At 37.1% G+C, this 19,882-nt stretch overlaps 1 protein-coding gene across 4 annotated transcripts; it reads left to right on the plus strand.

Moving 5' to 3' along the window:
* On the plus strand, positions 400-5,987 carry LOC18792450 (putative disease resistance protein At1g50180). Of its 4 annotated transcripts, XM_020554467.1 has the most exons (4): positions 401-2,474; positions 3,013-3,204; positions 3,337-4,791; positions 5,636-5,987. In XM_020554467.1, exons 1-3 carry the CDS (start codon positions 1,424-1,426, stop codon positions 4,767-4,769), a joined length of 2,676 nt encoding a protein of 891 aa, XP_020410056.1. In that variant the 5' UTR covers positions 401-1,423; the 3' UTR covers positions 4,770-4,791; positions 5,636-5,987. The 4 variants fall into 4 exon arrangements, with proteins under 4 accessions (XP_020410055.1, XP_020410056.1, XP_007224705.1 ...); XM_020554466.1 differs by having other exon boundaries at positions 400-2,474; positions 3,013-4,791; positions 5,630-5,987; XM_007224643.2 differs by having other exon boundaries at positions 3,013-4,791.

Raw genomic sequence — 19,882 nt, forward strand, 5'->3', positions numbered from 1 at the left:
TCACAAGATTGGGAAAGAAATTGAGAATATCACTACCAAAATTTCTGAGTTGAGGTCGAGTTTGCAGAAGCATACATAAAGGAAATTAACTCTTGTAATCAGGGACGGACCTATGCTATGTACAACCTAGGCTATAGCCCAGGTTAGGTTTTTTCTTTTCTTAAAGTTAGTGTTAATGTTTAAGCATATATGATGAAAAGTTGCTGGCATTGTTAGTGTAAAATAGGCATTTTAAACAAATAAAATAAAAATGATATGTTTTCAAATTAAATTTATATGTATTTATGGTTAATTCCATAAGCCTCTCTTAAGAGTTTAGTCAAGCCTAAAATCTAACAGTCCAGTAAGGTGAATCTAACCCATCCCATTTTAAAATGCTGGGTCCGTCCCTGTTTATAATTGGAGAACCACTCAACTACTAGCCGCCACCGACAATGCCAAGGTAATTTCTTTATTTTTACTTTTTATTTTTTTAAAAATGGGTGCATTTTTAAGTGAAATGGGGTGGTTCGGTTTGTGTTTAGTACTTATAAAATGAAGCACTGAGAGCAGAGCACAATATGGGCTCCCCTGTTTAGCTATGTTTTCTTTGTCCATTTTTATTGTTTTTTGCTTGTGCTTGTGGCAGGCAGGTCAGGACTGGTAAACGAAGGCCTTTCCATTTATAGCTCTTTATCAACTGATTTTGGAATTAAACCAGCAGTGGAGATATGTGCTTGGGTGGTGGATCTGTTAGGCCAATCCAGCATCAAATTTCATCAAAACGATGTCTGTAGAACCTGGTCCAAGTGTTTTGGGGTTTTTAGTTACTGCTTCTGTGTTGCATGGGAATCATGACATGCAAGATCTAGCTTACAAGTTCCTTATTCAACTAGAACCCAAAAACCCTTCAAATTATATTTCGCTATCGAACTTCTATGCCTCTTCTAGGAGCACCAGTTCATGCTACTTTTAGATATGCAGATGGGGCTGCTCGTAGAGTATCACAATTTTGCCCCTACATAGAGCTGGCCCTGCGTTTGTTGGAAGGGATTTTTTTTTTTGGGGTACTGTGGACGTTTTCTTTAAAAATAAAAAAAAAAATAAAAAATGGGGCATCCAGCTACAATGATCCAGGTCATCACATCAGCTTAAGATAAGGTTTTCTTTTTCTTTTTCTTCAATTATACAACTTGCATTGGATGCTGTGGTATTGTGGTGTGTGCTGTCCAAAAAGTTGGAACAAATATATAATTAAGGGAAGGTGGTCAGAAAGAACGAAAACGCCGAAGTTTACCACTTTTTGTTGGGTGGAATTGGACTTCATACATAGACAGAAAGAAATTGCTCTACCGACAAAGAGATATTCTCATCAATCAATCTAAAAACTAGATCTGGTTTACTTGTTTTCGTTTTGCCGAAGAGAGAGTAAGCAGTAGAGAGAATGGCTGAGGCAGTTGTTTCCGTTGTGCTCGAAAGTGTCAGAGACTTCACCATTCAGGAAGCCAAGTTCTTGTCTGGTGTCAGCCGTCAAGTTGAAGCTGCACAAACTGAGCTAGAATTCATGCAGGGATTCCTCAAAGATGCAGATGCAAGACAAGGACAAGATACAGGAGTCCGTATTTGTGTTGCCAAAATTAGAGATGCGGCTTATGATTTGGAAGATATTATTGAAACTTATGGCTTGAAAGTGGATTCCAAGAAGAAGAAAAGAGGCCTCAAGAATGTTCTCAAAAGATTTGCCTGCATCTTCAAGGAAGGGGTTGATGTTCACATGATTGCGGCAGAAATTGAGAATATCACTACCAAAATTTCGGCGTTGAGATCGAATTTGCAGAGTTATAACATAAAGGAAATAAGGGACAGGGACAGCGGTGGTGGTGAATCTTCCTTGCAATTGCATGAAAGGCTAAGGAGAAGTTATTCTCATGTTGTTGAACGTGATGTTGTTGGGTTAGAGTCCAACGTTGAAGAATTGGTTATGCATTTGGTGAAAGATGAAAACCGTCATCAAGTTGTATCTGTTTGGGGTATGGGCGGTTTAGGGAAGACCACCCTTGCAAGAAAGGTTTATCATCACAAAAAAGTAAGGCAGCATTTTCATAGTTTTGCTTGGGTCTGTGTATCTCAACGTTTTCAAGTCAGAAATGTTTGGGAAAGAATTTTAATTGAACTCACTTCTGCTACCAAGGAACCAAAACAAGAAATTAAGGACATGACAGATGATGAAATAGCAAAGAAGCTTTTCCTTTTTTTGCAAGAAATGAGATGTTTGGTTATCCTTGATGACATATGGAGAACCGAGGCATGGAATCTTTTGGAAATTGCATTTCCAAACGTGGAAACAGAGAGCACAATATTGCTTACTACACGCAATCAAGCAGTAGCTTCGCTCCCAAATAGAAATGCTTATCGCCACCAACTCCAGCCACTCAATGAGAATGAGAGTTGGGAACTACTTGAGAAGAAAACAATATCTGAAAATGCTGATATCGGTATTTTCTCACCCTTACTCTTTTCTTTTCTAAGTTCTTAGTTATATAGAAATTATTTTCTCACCCTTACATTGCATATGACGCAACTTATGTAGTGTTTTTTCTTTTTTCATTCATTGTTGGGATTACCCTTTACAAATTTTTAATATTGTCAAACATGTAGCAATTTGGAAAAAAAAAAAAAAAACATGTAGCAATTGCAATTTTATAAGCTGCCTTACTTGGTCACACATTTGTTAGGACAATGCTAGACAATTCAAAATTTTCTCCCAACCTTCTCTTCAATCCAAACATATCCCAAAATTTTTTGTGTTGGTCCAGATTTAATTTTTGAATGTTCTCCATTTGGCATGTGTCCAAATTCATAATAAGACAAAGAATTTTAGTAAATTTCGGGATTTCACAATATAAATGTCTTAATTGGTATCCTTTGCTATTTCATCATGTGTCATGTCCTTAATTTCTTGCTTTTGTTCCTTGGCATGCTCATACTTCAAGAATTAATGTATTTGATTTTTTTTTTCTTTCTTATTTTTAGATTTGGGAATGTACACAAAGAAGAGAGAATTAGGAATGGATATGCTTCGATATTGTAAAGGTTTGCCATTAGCCATTATTGTGCTTGCCGGAGTTCTAGCAAGAAAAAACACTGTTAGAGAGTGGGAGAGAGTGCATGAGAATGTTCGTGAATACATAAGGAAAGGGACAGGTCATGAAGAGGAATTTAAAGGTGCATCATGGGTTTTGGCATTGAGTTATGATGACCTACCGTATTACTTAAAACCATGTTTTTTATATTTAGGTCATTATCCTGAAGATTGTATTATTTCGGTAAGCACATTGACTAAGTTTTGGGTGGCAGAAGGTCTTATCTTCTCGAGACAACAAAGACATAGTTTGGGGAAAACAATGGAGGATATAGCACGTGATTGGTTAAGTGAGTTGGTAGAAAGGTGTTTGGTTCAAGTGGGAACAAGTGGTTCAACTGGGACAATTAAAAGTTGCCGAATCCATGATCTTGTACGAGACATGTGTTTGTTAAGGGCAAAGGAGGAAAGTTTTCTCCAGATTAAATATTCTTTGCAAGAAAATACTTCTTCTATGGCAGCCGAGGCAACACAATTGGGGAAAATTCGAAGACTTGCAATTTACTTGGATAAGAATGCAGATATGTTGGTTTCTTCAAGAGATGAAACAAATGGTCACGTAAGGTCTCTATTATTCTTTGGCCTAAGAGAATGGATTCCAAAAAGTGAAAAAGGATTACTATCTCCGTTGAAGGATTTCAAAGTGCTCAGAGTTTTGAAGGTTGAAGGTCTTCGGGCAAGAAGAGTAGAGTTGCCAAGTGAAATTGGAAATATGGTACACTTAAGGTTTCTAAGTGTGAGGAGGAGCGAAATAAAAACGTCTCCGCCATCCCTAGGTAATTTAGTATGCTTGCAAACTCTTGATTTTCGTGTTTCAAGTTATATTGACATGGTCATCCCAAATGTGATAAAGAAGATGAAACAATTAAGACATTTATATTTACCTTGGAATTACAGAGCAAAGGGTAAGGTAGAGCTGTCTACTCTTGGCCATCTACAGACCTTACATAACCTTTCAAGTGAGTATTGTGATTTGAAAGATGTTGGTAGATTAACCAATCTTAGAAAACTGAAAATAAGAGTGTTAGGCTCTTTGCAAAATCTGGAGGAAATCTTAAAATCTACAAGCAGCACGCTTAACCGTATCCGGTCTCTAATTGTGAAAAATGACACAAATAGCGGTGAAGAGCAAGCTATGCAAATAGTATCAAGTTGTCCGGGTATATACAAATTGACGTTGGATGGGCCAATCGCAGAATTACCGAAAGAGCTACACAACTATCCAAACCTCACAAAGTTAGTATTGTGGAGTTGTGGTCTCAAGGAGGACCAAATGGGAATACTAGAGAAGCTGCCAAACCTAACAAATTTGAAGCTTTTTGAAAAACCTTTCGAGGAGAATACAAAGATACTGGTTTTCTCCAGAGGAGGATTTCCTTCTCTTGAATTTCTTCATGTTTCTAGAATGGACCAAATAACAGAGCTGAGGGTAGAGAAAGGAGCCATGCCTCGTCTCTGTCAATTGTGCATCCAATTTTGCTCGGGATTGACTACACTTCCAGATGGGCTGAGATATCTTATTTATCTCAAGGAATTAACCATTAGATGGATGTGTAGAGAACTCCACCGTCGGATTGAGGAAGATGGAGAGGATTTCTATAAAATTCAACATGTACCTTGCCTTTTAATTGGAGAACCACTTGATTAACCACCGATGCAATGATAGCAAGGTAATTTTTTAATTTTTTAAAAAAGGGTGCATTTTAAAGTGAAATGGGTGGCAATTGGTTTTTTTTTTTAATTTTATTTTTAGAATTAATAAAAGATAATAGGGTAGTTATGTTCCATAAAAGTAGGACCTATTATCTTATTTTGTTTCTAATTTTAATTTTTTTAATATTAAAAAATGTGAATTTACCATATTATCCTCATTTAATTAATAATTTCAATTCTTAATGTTTGAATTAACAAAGGGCATTTTCTGGTATTTTGAATATTTCACCATTCTCTGCCTTTTGCTTTATATATATAGATAAATGAAGCAGCGAGAGAATATTAAAGTAGAAAAGCCAACAAAATATGGGCTCCCTTGCTTAGCTATGTTTTCTTTCTCCATTTTTATTGCTCTTTGCTTCTGCTTGTGACTTGTGAGTGAGAAGCTTAAAAGCCAACAGGTTAAATTTCCTGATTTTGAGACCATTGATAATTCTTTCGCATTCCGAATTCCAAATATCTTATAATAATATTTCAAGTTCTGAATGAGAAGCTTAATCTAAAATTATTTGAATCCAGAAATTTTGAAGTTAATGAAGGGATTGATTTTGACCATTTTGTTAATGATAGATTTTTTCTTCAAGGCTTGTTAAGAGATTGGATATGTTTTGGAAGTTAACATTTGAATATATGTTTATGGCATTTTGAGACATTTTTAATATATGTTCATGTGAAGACACTCTTGACTAGCTTGAAATGAGTGTTTTTCTTTTCAAAATATAGTACGATTTTACTACTACGTTCATATTGGAATGCAATTTTCACAAGCAAATTGCTGAATTTCTGTTATGGTAGCTGCAGATAGGACGTGACATTGAGAAAGTATCTCGAATCTCTGCAACAGAGGGAGCATGTACCAGGCTGAACTTACAGAGAGAAGAAAGAAATGCTCTGTGAAAATCAAGAGGAGCAAAGATGTGGCCAAATAGTTCAAAGTTGGTTACAAGCTTTTGGGTCTAGTTATTACACAACTGAAAATGATTGTATTATATTAAAATTTCCTTGATGAAACCTTGTAATTGTATTAGTCTTTCGTGTGTGTTTTCAATTATGAATATTTTATCTCTTCGTGAGACATACATTTAAGAAATCGATATACTGTAACGGATAATTTTATCTTCATTTATAAGTTTTTAATGCTGCCCTCCCTGCACTCTGAAACATATGCACCCCAAGGAATTAGCAACAAACTCAGACCTCAAGGAATAAGCAAATTTAAATCTCTACGAGTTATTTACCCTAAATAATCTTCAAAAGTGAAGATGCCACTCTTCCGTTGTGTACACAAGCACACAAGTGACGCAAGTTTTTCTCTAGCAAAATTTTTTACAGCTCCACAGTCCACTTATTTTTTCACAACTCTCTAATACTGAGGTAATTTATGATGCTGACCATATAGGATTTACATCGTGTAAGAGTTTCGGAACAAATATTTAAAGAAAAAAAAGAAAGTAAGTTCCACAACGTATATTACTTTTTATTATTATTTTTTTACCTGAGCTAAAAGAAGAAGAAAAATTACTAATTTTTAAATGGGCCGTTGTGGGCCCATTATAGTTAACAAACTCTCCTATGTCGGTTCAAGGCCCGTACAAATTGATTGGTGGTCCAACACCAATTCTACCACACGCTGCCAAAACCCTAAAGTCCAGAACCTAAACCCTCTCTCTCTCTCGCTCTCTCAGTAACACAGACACAGAAGAAAGAAAGGGAGAAATCCGAATGGCGGCACAAGGCAGACAGCGACAGTCACTGCGAAACGGCAGCGAGGAGCAGAGCCTGCTTTCCAGGGTATCGCAATCGGGGTTGGTGCAGCAGACGAAGCGAGCGGCGAACGACGCGTCGTTGGTGACGAAGAAGCTGATGAAGAGCACGGGCAAGGCGGCATGGATCTTGGGAACGACATTCCTAATCCTGGGGGTCCCACTGATCATCGCCATGGATCGCGAGCAGCAGTTCAACGAACTCGAGTTGCAGCAGGCCAACATCCTCGGTTCCCCTTCCTCTCTCAAGTAAAAAAAAAAACCAAACAACAAGGAGCCCTCTTCGTCTTCTCCATTCGTCGCCTTGCCCTTTCCCTTCCTTCAATTTTCGTTTCTTTTTTGTTTTAGTGATGTTAATTTTTGTAGCTGCATATGCAATAATGGCTAAAATATTATATATTTGGGGTATTGTTTATTGAAGTTTATTCAATTATGGCAAAATTGCTTTCTGGGTTTTCTCTCTCAAGGAGGAATGGGCAAAGAATCATTCCTCAGGTATTTGTGCAATTTTACCGCTCCTTCAACTTAAGAACCCTTTGTGAATGTATTTGTGCTATGTTTTGTAGTGCTTTCAAAACAAAACAAAGCACTTCATGTTCTGTTGCAAAAAAAGAAAAAGAAAAGGAAGATCAATCTATATCTGTATAATCTACTAAAGTACAAGCACTGATCTAGAGGCTAGTACAAAAAATGCACAGATTATCTCAGAGCTTGGTTTACAACAAAGCACATGCTGTTTCATCAAAAAGGAAGATGAATCCAGCATCAGTGTATTTCACTCAACATATATACTATTTGACCTGGCAAAAAAGCTAACTCTCACCAAATATATACACAGGTTTGGTGGAGATAAAAGTATCATGATGAATTGGTTAAAATTCTAAATCTCATTAAGCATAATCCTTTAGCTCATAATTTCTAAATCTCATTAGAAATTCTGCGTGGAAAAAAACATGGAATTCGGAGATCATAAATCCCAAGTTTAAATTCTATCTAAAAGTCGTCATTTCTAAAATTCCAAGAGAGATTGAGTTTAAAAAAAAGATAACTTTACAAATAAAGGTTAAATTCCTTGTTTTAAATCAGTTATCCAAACAAGAAACTTTACAAATTCTAGAACATTAATTTTCGTCATTTTAAATTCTGTCATTTATGAAATCCTTTGTACTTTTAAATTTCCTCATCCAAACGCACTGTTAGAGAAAGTTTACTGAACTCGAAATTTAGGGCTTTTGGTTCTGTTTCATGCCATATTGTAGCATTTCAAACTTTACAAATAAGGTATATGTGAGTTAGGCCAGCTGTGCCCAATTTATATATATATATATATATATATATAAGATAAGTGATAGTCTAAACTACAAGGGATAGAGAAGTTTCTTACACGAACATTACCATGGTGCAATGAGGATTCGAACATGAGACTACTAGTCTACAAGTTAAGACCATTTTCAACTGGCTTAAACTTCATTGTGTGCCCGCTTCTTTGCCGACATTCAATTCTCCTTCTCTCGTAAATTAGAATTGCTAGGTTATGGCTTGTGTTTTAAAAAAAGACTACACACAATATGAATAATAAAAACAAAACAAAACAAGTTGGGCCTTATGCAAACAAGTTGTATTAGCATATCCGGAATATGGCTACCCTACTTCCATAGGCCAAACACTAAAACCCTGACTCGTCAAAAAAAGGGTTTTACTTCCTGGGGATGATGTGGCGTTGAGCTAGATTGAGCGCTGGTGTCAACATCCGGAAGCTCTCTATCGCAGTACGACGTCGTATCGAGGACGAGGGCGACTGGTCCTACTCCTCGGAATAGTGGGGCACAGAATCTGAAGGCCACACCGTCCTTCGATCCACATCCGACAAAGGCTACAGTGTCGTTTCAGTCCTCGCCTACCCTTCGTCAAAACCCAGTGAAGTACACTGGGCATCAACGGAGAGATGGCTATAGAAAAGGTACGAAGAGATACATGGATGCCATGAACAGAACGACAGATTCAGAATGCTCGGATATCAATGGCGCGCTCTTTCCTTCAACGATGACACTTGCCAAAGCACCGTCAAGGTTTTGGCTGCGTATCGGCAATCGTAACCTGGCGTTTTTGCTGTTATACAGCAGTCGCATTGATTGGCTTTCCATGTAGCCTATGATGAGTTGGTTTGGGTTTCTGTCTCAATTTAATACCCAATCAAAGATAATCAAGTTGGTAACGTGAGCACAACACCTCATATATAACATTTCCATATCACACAAAAGTGTATTCCAATCACTTAATTGGCTCTTAATATACCTAACTTCACCATCATTAACACTTGCATTATCAACTGTGATACTAAACACCTTTTCTATTCCCCAATCCGCCAAACACTTCTCTTTTAGTCTCTCAATGGCTTCACCCTTATGGTCTGAAATTTGACAAAAGTTTAGGATTTTTTTTATGCAAATTCCAATTATCATCAATGAAATGGGCAATGAGAGCCATATAATTCACATTTTGAATGGAAGTCCAAGTGTTGGTAGTAAGAGACACTCTTTGTGAATTTACACTTAAGATATTCTTTAGTTTGACATTTTTCTCTTCAAAGATTGACCACATATCTCTAGAAATGGTCATACGAGACGGTGCATCGAATTTAGGTTGTGCCTATCTCATAAAGTACTTAAACCTTAACCCTTCAACAAATTTAAAAGGCAACTCATCAATTATTATCATCTATGCACAAGCAATTCTAGTTCTCTCCTTACTAAATGCATGTGCAACTAGGCTTCTTTTGTTCTCAAATGAAAGAACTTTTTGTTTGTTATCATCTTTCAATGGTGAATCCTCTTGTATTAGACCTTCAAATGTTGCATTAAAGTAGATGTGCCATTTCTAATAGGATCACATGCATAAGATGAATTACAATAGTTGCAAGAAGCCCTAGGCCCTATATCATTGTTCATTTGAACTAGTTCCTTAGTAAAATGCTTCCATACCTCATATGGTTTCCTAACAGGTTGTCTCTTAGGAGCAAATGGGAGGAGGAGGACATTAGGTGATTCCTCTTCTAATGTTTGTGCATCATCAGGATGAGGAGTCTCACTTGGTGTGAGAGGTGAGTTAATGGTAGGAGTCTGTGAACTACCTTCCAGACGAGCCGACATTTTTAGGGCTATAACAAAAACTAGCTTTAATATACCTCTCACCATCTAATGCATAACTAAACACAGAACACAACTAGTAGTAGCAATGATTCAACAACTAAACACAATACTAGCAAGGATTCAACAACTAAACACAACAACAGCAGTAACAAGCAACTCAATCAACAAGTGTGCTTCACACTAACCTTTAATCAAGTACATCAAAGAAATTGATCTTTCCCAAAATGTGCAGCACACTACCTTACTATTGAAACCAAATTCAGAAAACATTTAGATAACATGCTTATATATAATTGAATTGAACCTAAAAACCAGAAAAACCAAAATCACATAATTGATGCAAAAATCAATTAACCAAAACCAAGTAACATTCTTAGATAACAATCTAACATAGAAATGATGCTAAAATTAGAAAATAGATCTGAGAGTTTGAAAAAATTACCTTAGATCAGTCATCAGTGCATATATCTTCCTTTTCGATGAGAGATGAAAGATGAGAGTTGAGAAATAATAGCTGAGATATGGTTTCATTCGATGAGATGAGACGGTGAGAGTGAGGGATGCTGAGAGAGAACTGAGAGATGAGAGATGAGAGATGGTGACGGCGATGGTAGAGGCGTTGATGAGGGAAAATGAGCAGGCAGGGAAGAGACGATGAGGGAAGATGAGGAGCAAATTAGGGGAAATGGATGAGTTTTCGTTCCATGGGAGAAATTAGTCGAGAGATTGACTGGGGGAAGGAATTCTCTATGATGCGGTCTATGGGGTCGTTTGGCACAGCGGACTGTCATGGACTGGATTAAATCCTGGGACTGTCTCGGATTAGCTCGGATTGGCCTAAGCTGGATTAAGTACTGACCTACGTTTGGTGCTGCGTCGGACTAAGAAGCTGGATTGTAAAAATAGTGAAGACCTATATTTGGTGCTGTGTCGTCGGATTAAAAAATAATTATTGTAATATTTAAATTTAAAACAATAATTTTACATAAAAAAGACAACAAAAATTCTGAATTTTTTTAAAATCTAAAATTATCTTAAACAAAAAAACTCATTAGATGCAGACCCAACTCAACCTCCCCATTCTTTTTACTTTCTTTTTATATTTTTTTTTCCTCTCTATTTTTTGTTTTGTTTAAAATAATTAGGTTCATTGCATTGGAAGACAGATAGAAAAAACAAAGGTTTTGCTTCTTATGGATCAAATCATCAATGCCTGCTGCGATTCCCCTACCCCACTGAAGCCATCTTCTCTTGCTCCCTAGGATTAATAGATTCATTCTTGCCTCTCTCTCTCTCCCCTATCATAACCCACTTCCAGATCCCCTTTTTCCCCAGTTCTCATTCTCCCCTTTTGACTTTTTTTTTTTTTTTTTTAATTCAATCAAGAAAGCTTCAAACATTGGCTTTAGCAAATGTGTTCTCCCAAGCTGTTTGGGCCTAAATTCGACACACCAAAGAGATCCAGAAACAGGCCCGTGGTGAAATACTTATCCAGTCCCAAAAAGACCCAAAGCTGTCATATTGGGCCTTTGAAAATCAGCCCACAAAATATTGTTTAAACTCAAGCCCAAGAGACTAAAGACACATTCACGTGGCTACCTCACCTCTCTGGAAAGTCAGCAAATCCAACTAGAGTTTTTATGTGAGAAGGGACGTTTCTGAAAACACTGCCGAGAAAGAAAAATCAAAGGGGCGTCTATGATCAGAGACTTTTTGCTCCAAAGCAACACACCGTCTTCTAAAAAGATTTCGCAAATCACGTTTTCAAGAGCAAGAGACAGGGAGTTGTTCAGAAAATACAAAAGAAAAATCAAAACCGCCATAGGATCAGCTCACACAGACGGTGGCATTAAAATAAAAAAAACCGTCAGCCAGGAAACCAGGGAAGGGATCGCTATAGGAAATGACCACTGGGAGTCTATCTGCCATAATTGATAAAAATCTTTCCTGCTTTACGTTTTTTGAGAAATCTTTTGCCGCCCATTATTAAAATTTAAAACCACCTTCAAAAGGAGGGTCTCTTATAAAAACAGAAACAGGCAAGAAAGAAAGGAGACATTCTTTTCATCAATCAATCAAAAAATACAAACAGGAAAACAGCTCTAGATCAGAATTCCAAAGTTCAGACTTAGAAAATAAGTCCTCTGAAAGCGAGATCCCTCTCGTTACAAATTTGGTTCAGCAAAAGCCAAAACAAACACAGCTTGAGTTTTCACAAATATGAAAACCTCAACAAATTTTATAGCATAGTTCCAGCTTGTTAAATCCTCGAGAATAGCCACTTCTGTCCTTTCAAACTGAAGAAGTCGCAGTTCTGCCCGCTCGAAAAGTCTCCCAAGGCTTGAAGTAGATTAAAGCTCTGCCAAAATTGAACTTTGGTATCGATTTACAACTGAAGCCAAGCAGCTAAAGTTGTTGACAGTACAGTCCAGCATAGACATACCCAGTCCAGCCCGGATCAGAAGTTTCTACCCAGGCAGAAATGAGATTCCAGCCATCTTTTTGCCTTTCTAGAGTTGATTTCTCCATTCTTAATTTTGTAAAAGGCAGTTCTGCCTGAAACAGTACTTTATTATTATCTATTCTGGCCAGAACAACCATCTTGATACTGAGATAAATTGTGAAAGTCCTCACCAGTCTGAGGCAAGAAAAGAACTTACTTGGGAGATATTCCTCACCCAAATTCACAATCGTTTGTTTTAGAAGTCAGTAACTTGAGGCGCAGGTTATCCACTCTAAAAATGAGTCTGCTAGAATTTACATTGCTAGCAGTGGCACGCTCGCACACCAAAGAAAGCTGACCTGTTGACCAACAAGTGGTCTCCAAGCTAGTGGGGAACTTCGCCCTTCCATATCAGGAGTTAAACACGAAAACGGGTGAACACAAGCATGCCGCACATCCTCTTCGATCTTGGCAAGCCAGTGATCTGGGTTTGTTTGGTTGCAGAAATTAGATAACCTCATGAGGAATCATAGCAGATAGAAAGGGCTCTCTGGGTCAACTGATTGGGTGTTCAATTGGGTGTTGTTGTTGCTGTCGATAGGGTTGGTGGTGGTGATAGTGAGGTTGGGCGATGATAGTGCGAAGGTTTAGTTCTGCGATGGTTTAGTTCGAACTCCCGAGTTCAATATAGCGTGGGTGTTATATTGCGAGCTGCTTTTCAAGCTCGCTAAATTGGAGCAACGAGTGAGGGAGATTTTTCACTGTTGGACTATATAATCTCATTTAAGTTAGTCCCTTATCTTAACAAACATGGGTTTCAAGTACTATTTAAGATAGTCCAATCCAGTGAAGCCTACCAAACACACCCTATAAGTTCTAAACCAACAACAAAAAAATGCATAACACGTGTACAAATGCTACAGTACCATTCCGGTTCGGTTAAACCGGTAGTTTTGAATATTGCAAACCGGGACTGAACCATACACCTCCAATTTGGTTTGGTTTCACACCGGTGACCAAACAAAAATTGGAACAAAAACCCAAACTAACCCGAACCGTTGGTTCAATTTGGCCGGTTTTATCGGGGTTTCAGTTTAGATGCCCAGCCTTACTCTGCACAATCCCAAATAAACAAAAAGTATTCCTAATTGAAATTATTCCTTTTTTCAGCCTTTAAACATAAGAGAATTCTTTGCTTCGTCACCACTGGATTTCAAATCCCCGAAAACCCAAACTAATCTAGATTCAAACACAAACAGAGTCCTTGAGAAACTGAAATAGAGAATTCGATTCAAGAAAACAGAACTCATACCCCCGCCCCCCATGCTGTATACAAAACCATCCTAGGCCAGCACATAATTCCCACCTATAGAGCACGTATACATCTACAAGGCAACCGGCGCTTTGAAGAATATGTATTTAAATATTAGCTAATAATTCTCACCTATCACACTCAAATAATGAAATAAAAAAGGATATGTAATTAACTATTAACTAATAATAAAGATGAAATTAAATATTTCAAGGGATTATGAGAGATTGGATATATTTAAGCAAGCAAATGTAAAATAGAACAAGTAGTACATACATTTGGAAGCAAGTGATGTTAAGAGAAGTTGAGCCACCAATTTACGCATCGGTATATTTAACCATAGATGCTAAAGTAGCATCAATGGCATCGGTAGGCAAAGCCTAAAATTTTTGTTGATGTCTTATACACTAGTCTTATTATTTATAAACATTGTTGTAAAGTATAAAGTAGTGGAGCCCACTTACTATTTGTTTGTAGACTTTGGTGCATGATTGTATTGTAGATTCACAGGTGGATTGTAGATTCACGGGTGTTATCCACCCTTTCCCTATAAAAGGCTTCTCTCTTATGCAAAGAGAGACCATGATCTATGAGGAAGAGAATAGAGGGAAATGGAAAGAAACAAAGAGAGGAAAGAGAAGAGAGGAAAGAGAGAAGGGGAAAGAGAAAAGAGGAAAGAGAGAAAAGGAAAGAGACAAGAGGAAGAGAAGGAAGAAAGAGGAAAGAGAGAGCAGAGAGAAATTCTCCTAGAGAGAAAATTCAGTGAGCCACACATATTGTAAACACTAAAGTTGTAGCCCTATTATTTTACATAGTGGAAAAGTTACTACTGCTGCTCTCCGGGGACGTAGGCATAGCCGAACCTCGTTAAATACTGTGTCTCATCTACTTTACGTGCAGTTCAATATTCGCACATATTCCAGGTTATTTTATAACACGTTATCAGCACGAGACGCTCTCTATGTGGGATATGCCTTGATGACCATGAGATAAGCACTCTGTTTTCTCTATCTCAATTATTTAATATTAATCTAATATCCAACAATTATGACCAGCCGAGGCGGGTGTAGGTGTGATTAGATCTGTGCCGTGTGTTTGTGGTTGAGATGGACAAGCAAAGGCAAACCTGATATATAGAGCTTTCCACTAATATATTAGTATAATAATATTATATTATATACATAATATACATTGCTAGAGGTTTCTGCAACTTTTAGCTTTATTGCCACTTTTAGCTTTCCACCAACATGATAAGAACCCACCGAAACAAATATATTCATATATACATATACATATATATGTAATATTAATATTGAAATGTGGTAATATAATATGCTATATCTATTCACTTTTCTATTACTAACCATTAACAAAATGGACCCTTGGTAATACTAAACATATTATCAGTGGGAGACCGTTATTAATACTAACATTTTTTCTTATTTTATTCGGTGGTGGTTTTAACCCCATATTTATTTTATTTACTGTATGGTGTAGGTTTATTACCCATACAACAGTATTTATTTAAAAGGGTGGTGCGGGTTTATCGTCCACGCCTTTACTTTTATTTAAATGTATGGAGCAGAATTAGTGCCCATACAAGCACGTTTACTTTACCGCACATTTAATTTTATTTAAGGTATGGTGCGGGATTAACGTCCATACAGCAAGCTATTTAATTTATTTAAGGTATGGTGCGGGATTAACGCCCATACAGCAAGCAATTTAATTTATGAATTTATTTTACCGCACGTTTACATTTATTTAAAGTATGGTGCGGGTTTATCGTCCATACCAGTAATTTATTTATCAGCAATTTATTTTATGGATTAATTGTGCTGTATAATGAGTTTTTACAGTATACAGATCAGGACCAGAAGTTCCTTGATCCTCATCATACAATTACATCAGGACTTGAAGATCCTTGATGATGATATTAATATGAGAGCTGGCAGTCTCTCCGGTACTGTATTTGTAAACATGTGATTGGACTTAAGGGTCCTTGATCCCTGACATGTAAATAAGGACCTAGAGTTCCTTAATGATGTAACAGTACCGTATTGGTTCATGGTGCCGTACACATGGATGATAACTGTACTGGCAGATGAATAGATACGTATTCATGACTTGATGAATAGTACTATTCACATGAACAGTGACGTATGCATAAATATTAACCATTTTGGGTAAACCGTCACTATATACAAAAGGGAACCTGCAGTTCCTTAAACTCATGGATGAGCAATTAAATGAGATGCCAGAAGTTCCTCAAAATATGGACAATTATGTAAGGGCTTGAAGTCCCGAAATATGTACAGAAAATTGTAAAAATGTCCATACCATGAGAATATGTGGCTTTGGCCTGAAGTTCAAAATTTAACAGTGTTGAGAACCTGAAGTTCCAACAATTAAATGGACAACCCTTGAGGTATTATTGCAAATTGTGGTATGCCACATATTTCTTTGACATAAGAAGATGATGAATTTAATAAAGTTCGATTTTGTTATAATCGACACCTCAAGGAAGAAATATATTTTGTGAATTCCGGTTGTTAAGAATACACCGCGAAATGGATAATATCAATATAAACCTCAAATAATGAATTGAGGCTCCCCACATATTTTGTTATATCTGGGCCGGAAGCCCATGGATCCAAATATATGAGAGATCCTGAACTTGAAGTTGTGGGTACATAGTAGTTAATGCTCTTCACTACTATATTGCGATATTATCATGGCTTTTACTCAATTCATATTTCATGTCCATTTGAAAAGGGCAAATAAATTCTGAGTTTGTGCCCAGGCCAAAAGTTCCGGGCTACCATGCAATAAAATATGAAATTTGGGAGAGACAATGTGGTTATTTGAACCTATAAGGCACAAGGTTCCAAACCGTCATTTTGAAAAGACGTAAAAACCACAGGTGCAAGTTTAAGAATGTGCGCAATTATTATTACAGGAACATACAACATATAGATTTTTTCCACCTGCAATGAAGGTGCAGGCCCTGTAAAATCTATAAAATTACATTATGTTCTGGAAGCCTCTGAAGGAAGAGGACGGCGCCTCTTAAGCTTGGCCATGAGCTTCTCGTGGTCTCCCAAAATTCTTTCATTGGAGACCTGCAGCATGTCTAGCCTTCTCAGTGTATCAACAGAGTACGAACTCACCAGTTTCAACAAGGAATTATTCTCTCCTTTAAGTTTCTCAACCTCTTGTTGAGACTCATGAAGCATTCTTTGAAGAGACGAATTTTCAGTTGTTAGCCTCTCAACCTCGTTTGCTCTGGCACGCAAACGATCAGCCATGTTAGAAACAGAAGCAGCACTCTGAATGCTAAAAGCCATTGAGTCATCAATAGCCTCTTCCTTAGATCTCCCTGTCAACAACATTTCATCCATTGGAATAATGAAATTCCTAGCTACTATGACAGCAGTAGCATCATTCATCATCACAGAATCATTAACTGTGAGATGACGATTTTGGGATACAAAGGATGGACGCCAAACTTGGGCATCATTGGTAGTTGTGGGAGCATCATTTAAATTGAAATAATTTGGGCAGGAAGAAGAGGAAGCCATTTTTAAAGAAGGTTTCGAAGAAAGCCTTAGGAAAACTAAAGTTTCAGAAAATGAAGGAAGTTAAGTTGAAACGCAATTGCTCCAATCAAGTTTTGCAAAGGCAATATCTATAGACGAAAATATGGCAATATCTTCAGGATTCCAATATCTTCTCGAATCCCCATATTATCTTTTTCTTTCCCAGAGTCCAAAACTTCACGTGGCCTCTAATAATGCCTGTCGGCACTTTCGGCGTTTTCAAGTATTATTTTCAAAGCCGATCTTGCTTTACGGATTTCACGGAGCTACTTTTTCAAAAGCATCTCGAGAATCTCGCAATTTTCCTATGGTTAATTTGAAATTCACCGGTTCTACCTATTCATTGTATTTGTGTATAAATGTGTTACTAACGAAATTTTCTTTGCAGAAGACATCCAGTTTACTCCATACCTAGTGATGCGATATCTACTTGTTTTTCTTATCAGTAAGCACTCAATATGCCCGAGAAGCAAGACTATCTCTGATCATCCATTCAGGAAGCAAGACTATCCCTGATCATGTTTCCGCTACATCAGGAAACTGTGAAGGCGATCTTATGCTCTAATCTCCGGAAGTCCTTCTAGACTAGGAGATATGAGAGCTTATTGTCTGCTCCCACCAGCTTCCTTCCCTGATTGCTTACCTTACCTTGCAATCAATATCACAATTTTTTTTGCATTTTTTCTCTTTTTATAACTCTCTGTTCATAAGAGATTTTATTTCTTTAGAATGAACATCTGAAGAATGAATCCATGCAGTGATCCTAACTCTGAGAGTTATTTGTTTTTGACAGAGAAGAGAATTGTGATTTTTGCTCTTGTAGGATATAACAAGATCATCAAGCGATACTTTATATTTACTGGGCCGATACGAGCTTGAATGATACTTGAGAAAAGTTTCTCCCACCTAAGGATGTAAGTAATACTTGTGTTATTTTATGCTTATATACCTATTTGATATTTTATCTTGAAAGATAACCAAATGGGGAGATAAGTCCGTTCCAAAAGAATGGCTTGTATGTATCCATGAATTATTAACGCAAATTTTACAGATTGCAAGTTGGATACATTGATAATACACTGCACAGATTAAAGTCCCATAAGAACAGAATATGGGTATAGCAGTGATCAATATGATGCACGCCTGTTGCGTAGCAAATGATGTGGATTGAAGTCCCGAAAGGACAATCCTTTGACATGTCAATATTGATATTATGCACGCCTAATACGTAGCAAATTATATGGGTTAAAGTCCCATAATATGGGTTAAAGTCCCATAAATTAATTGACATGTATGTATTAATCTGTGGCATGCCTGCAGCATGACAGATATATGGGTTCTAAATGTTCCAACTCCCTAAATGGAGATTATCCACGCCCTACTATAAAATAACGCTCCATTGGAGGTTATAATCCACATTCTCACATAATAAAAGCCCTCTGAAGTGGCTTGGGTACCCAAAAGCAAAGAAATGCTTATAATTGATGCATGCGCATGCAAATGAGAATGATGGGATCATGAATTGATGAATGACAATTTTTGGTTTTGGAGTAGCTACTCAAATCATCAATGGGCTGTGTTGATTGGAACCACGTTCAATTATTAAATGTCGACAATATCATTGGCCAAAATGGAACGAGGTAATTCCATTATAGATGAGAATGAACGTGAAAGAACAAACCCACAGTACGAACCCCAAGATATGTTAATACTGAAATTTATACTTGGGTGTTCGGAATAAAAGGGAATATACCTACTTTGTATGACACACTGTTTCTAGCAGAAACAAGGAATGTTGGGTTTTCTCCATATTTACAGATTCAATTGTGCCCCCCCTTGTTACACAATTACGGAGACCAACATATTATCTTTAAGGGTTATTAAATGCACGGAGCATATCGCCAGAAGCGATTCCCTAAAGATGTATAAATAGCTGGGTTAAAGCTATATAATGTGTCATAAAGTTTAATCCCTTTTAAACAAAATCCGTTGAGAGGATTGACATTGCATAAAGCAAGTCCCTAAAGGACATGTGCTTGAAGCACAAAATTTGTACTCAATATTAATGTGCATAAATTACCTCAGTGAGTACATTGATTATAATGTGATTGCAACACATTAAAACTTCTGCAGAATTCACGAAATATTTGTCTCGACTTAAAGATCGAGCATTATGCCAACGAGATTCTTGCTTATACTAAGAAAGTATTGAAGCATTTTTATGAGGATTATCCGTTGGGCACTTTAAGGATTTTCCTGAAGTATATTGGACCGGACATCATATTTTCCAGATAAGGCTCAACTCCATCACCATCATTTTGGGATGATGTGAGATATATTTGATGCTATTTCCGCATAACACCATGTATGGGCATATTCTTTCAAGTGAACTTATAAATAGCCCAAGCGTTGTTAGATATGCGGACTCTGAAAATTTATATGATTTACATAGAGATAGCTCACTGGAAATATATTTACTTACTTAACTACGAGAATTGTTAATGGCTACATCCTCCACTCACTCCGAAAGATTCTCACTCCAAAAGATAGTCATGAAGACATCAGGGGGAGATATTAATCAGGGGGAGCATCCAGAAGTATGCTATACAGATTGTTGTACTCTTCTTTCTTCCTTCCATCAGTTCTCTACCTTACTAGGTTTTCTCCAAGCAAGATTTTAATGAGGCAACCAATCTAGGGACATGTGGTCTCCAAGGGGGAGTGTTGTAAAGTATAAAGTAGTGGAGCCCACTTACTATTTGTTTGTAGACTTTGGTGCATG

This window comes from Prunus persica, chromosome G1 (genome assembly GCF_000346465.2).
Source record: "Prunus persica cultivar Lovell chromosome G1, Prunus_persica_NCBIv2, whole genome shotgun sequence".
In the NCBI taxonomy this organism is placed as follows: domain Eukaryota; kingdom Viridiplantae; phylum Streptophyta; class Magnoliopsida; order Rosales; family Rosaceae; genus Prunus; species Prunus persica.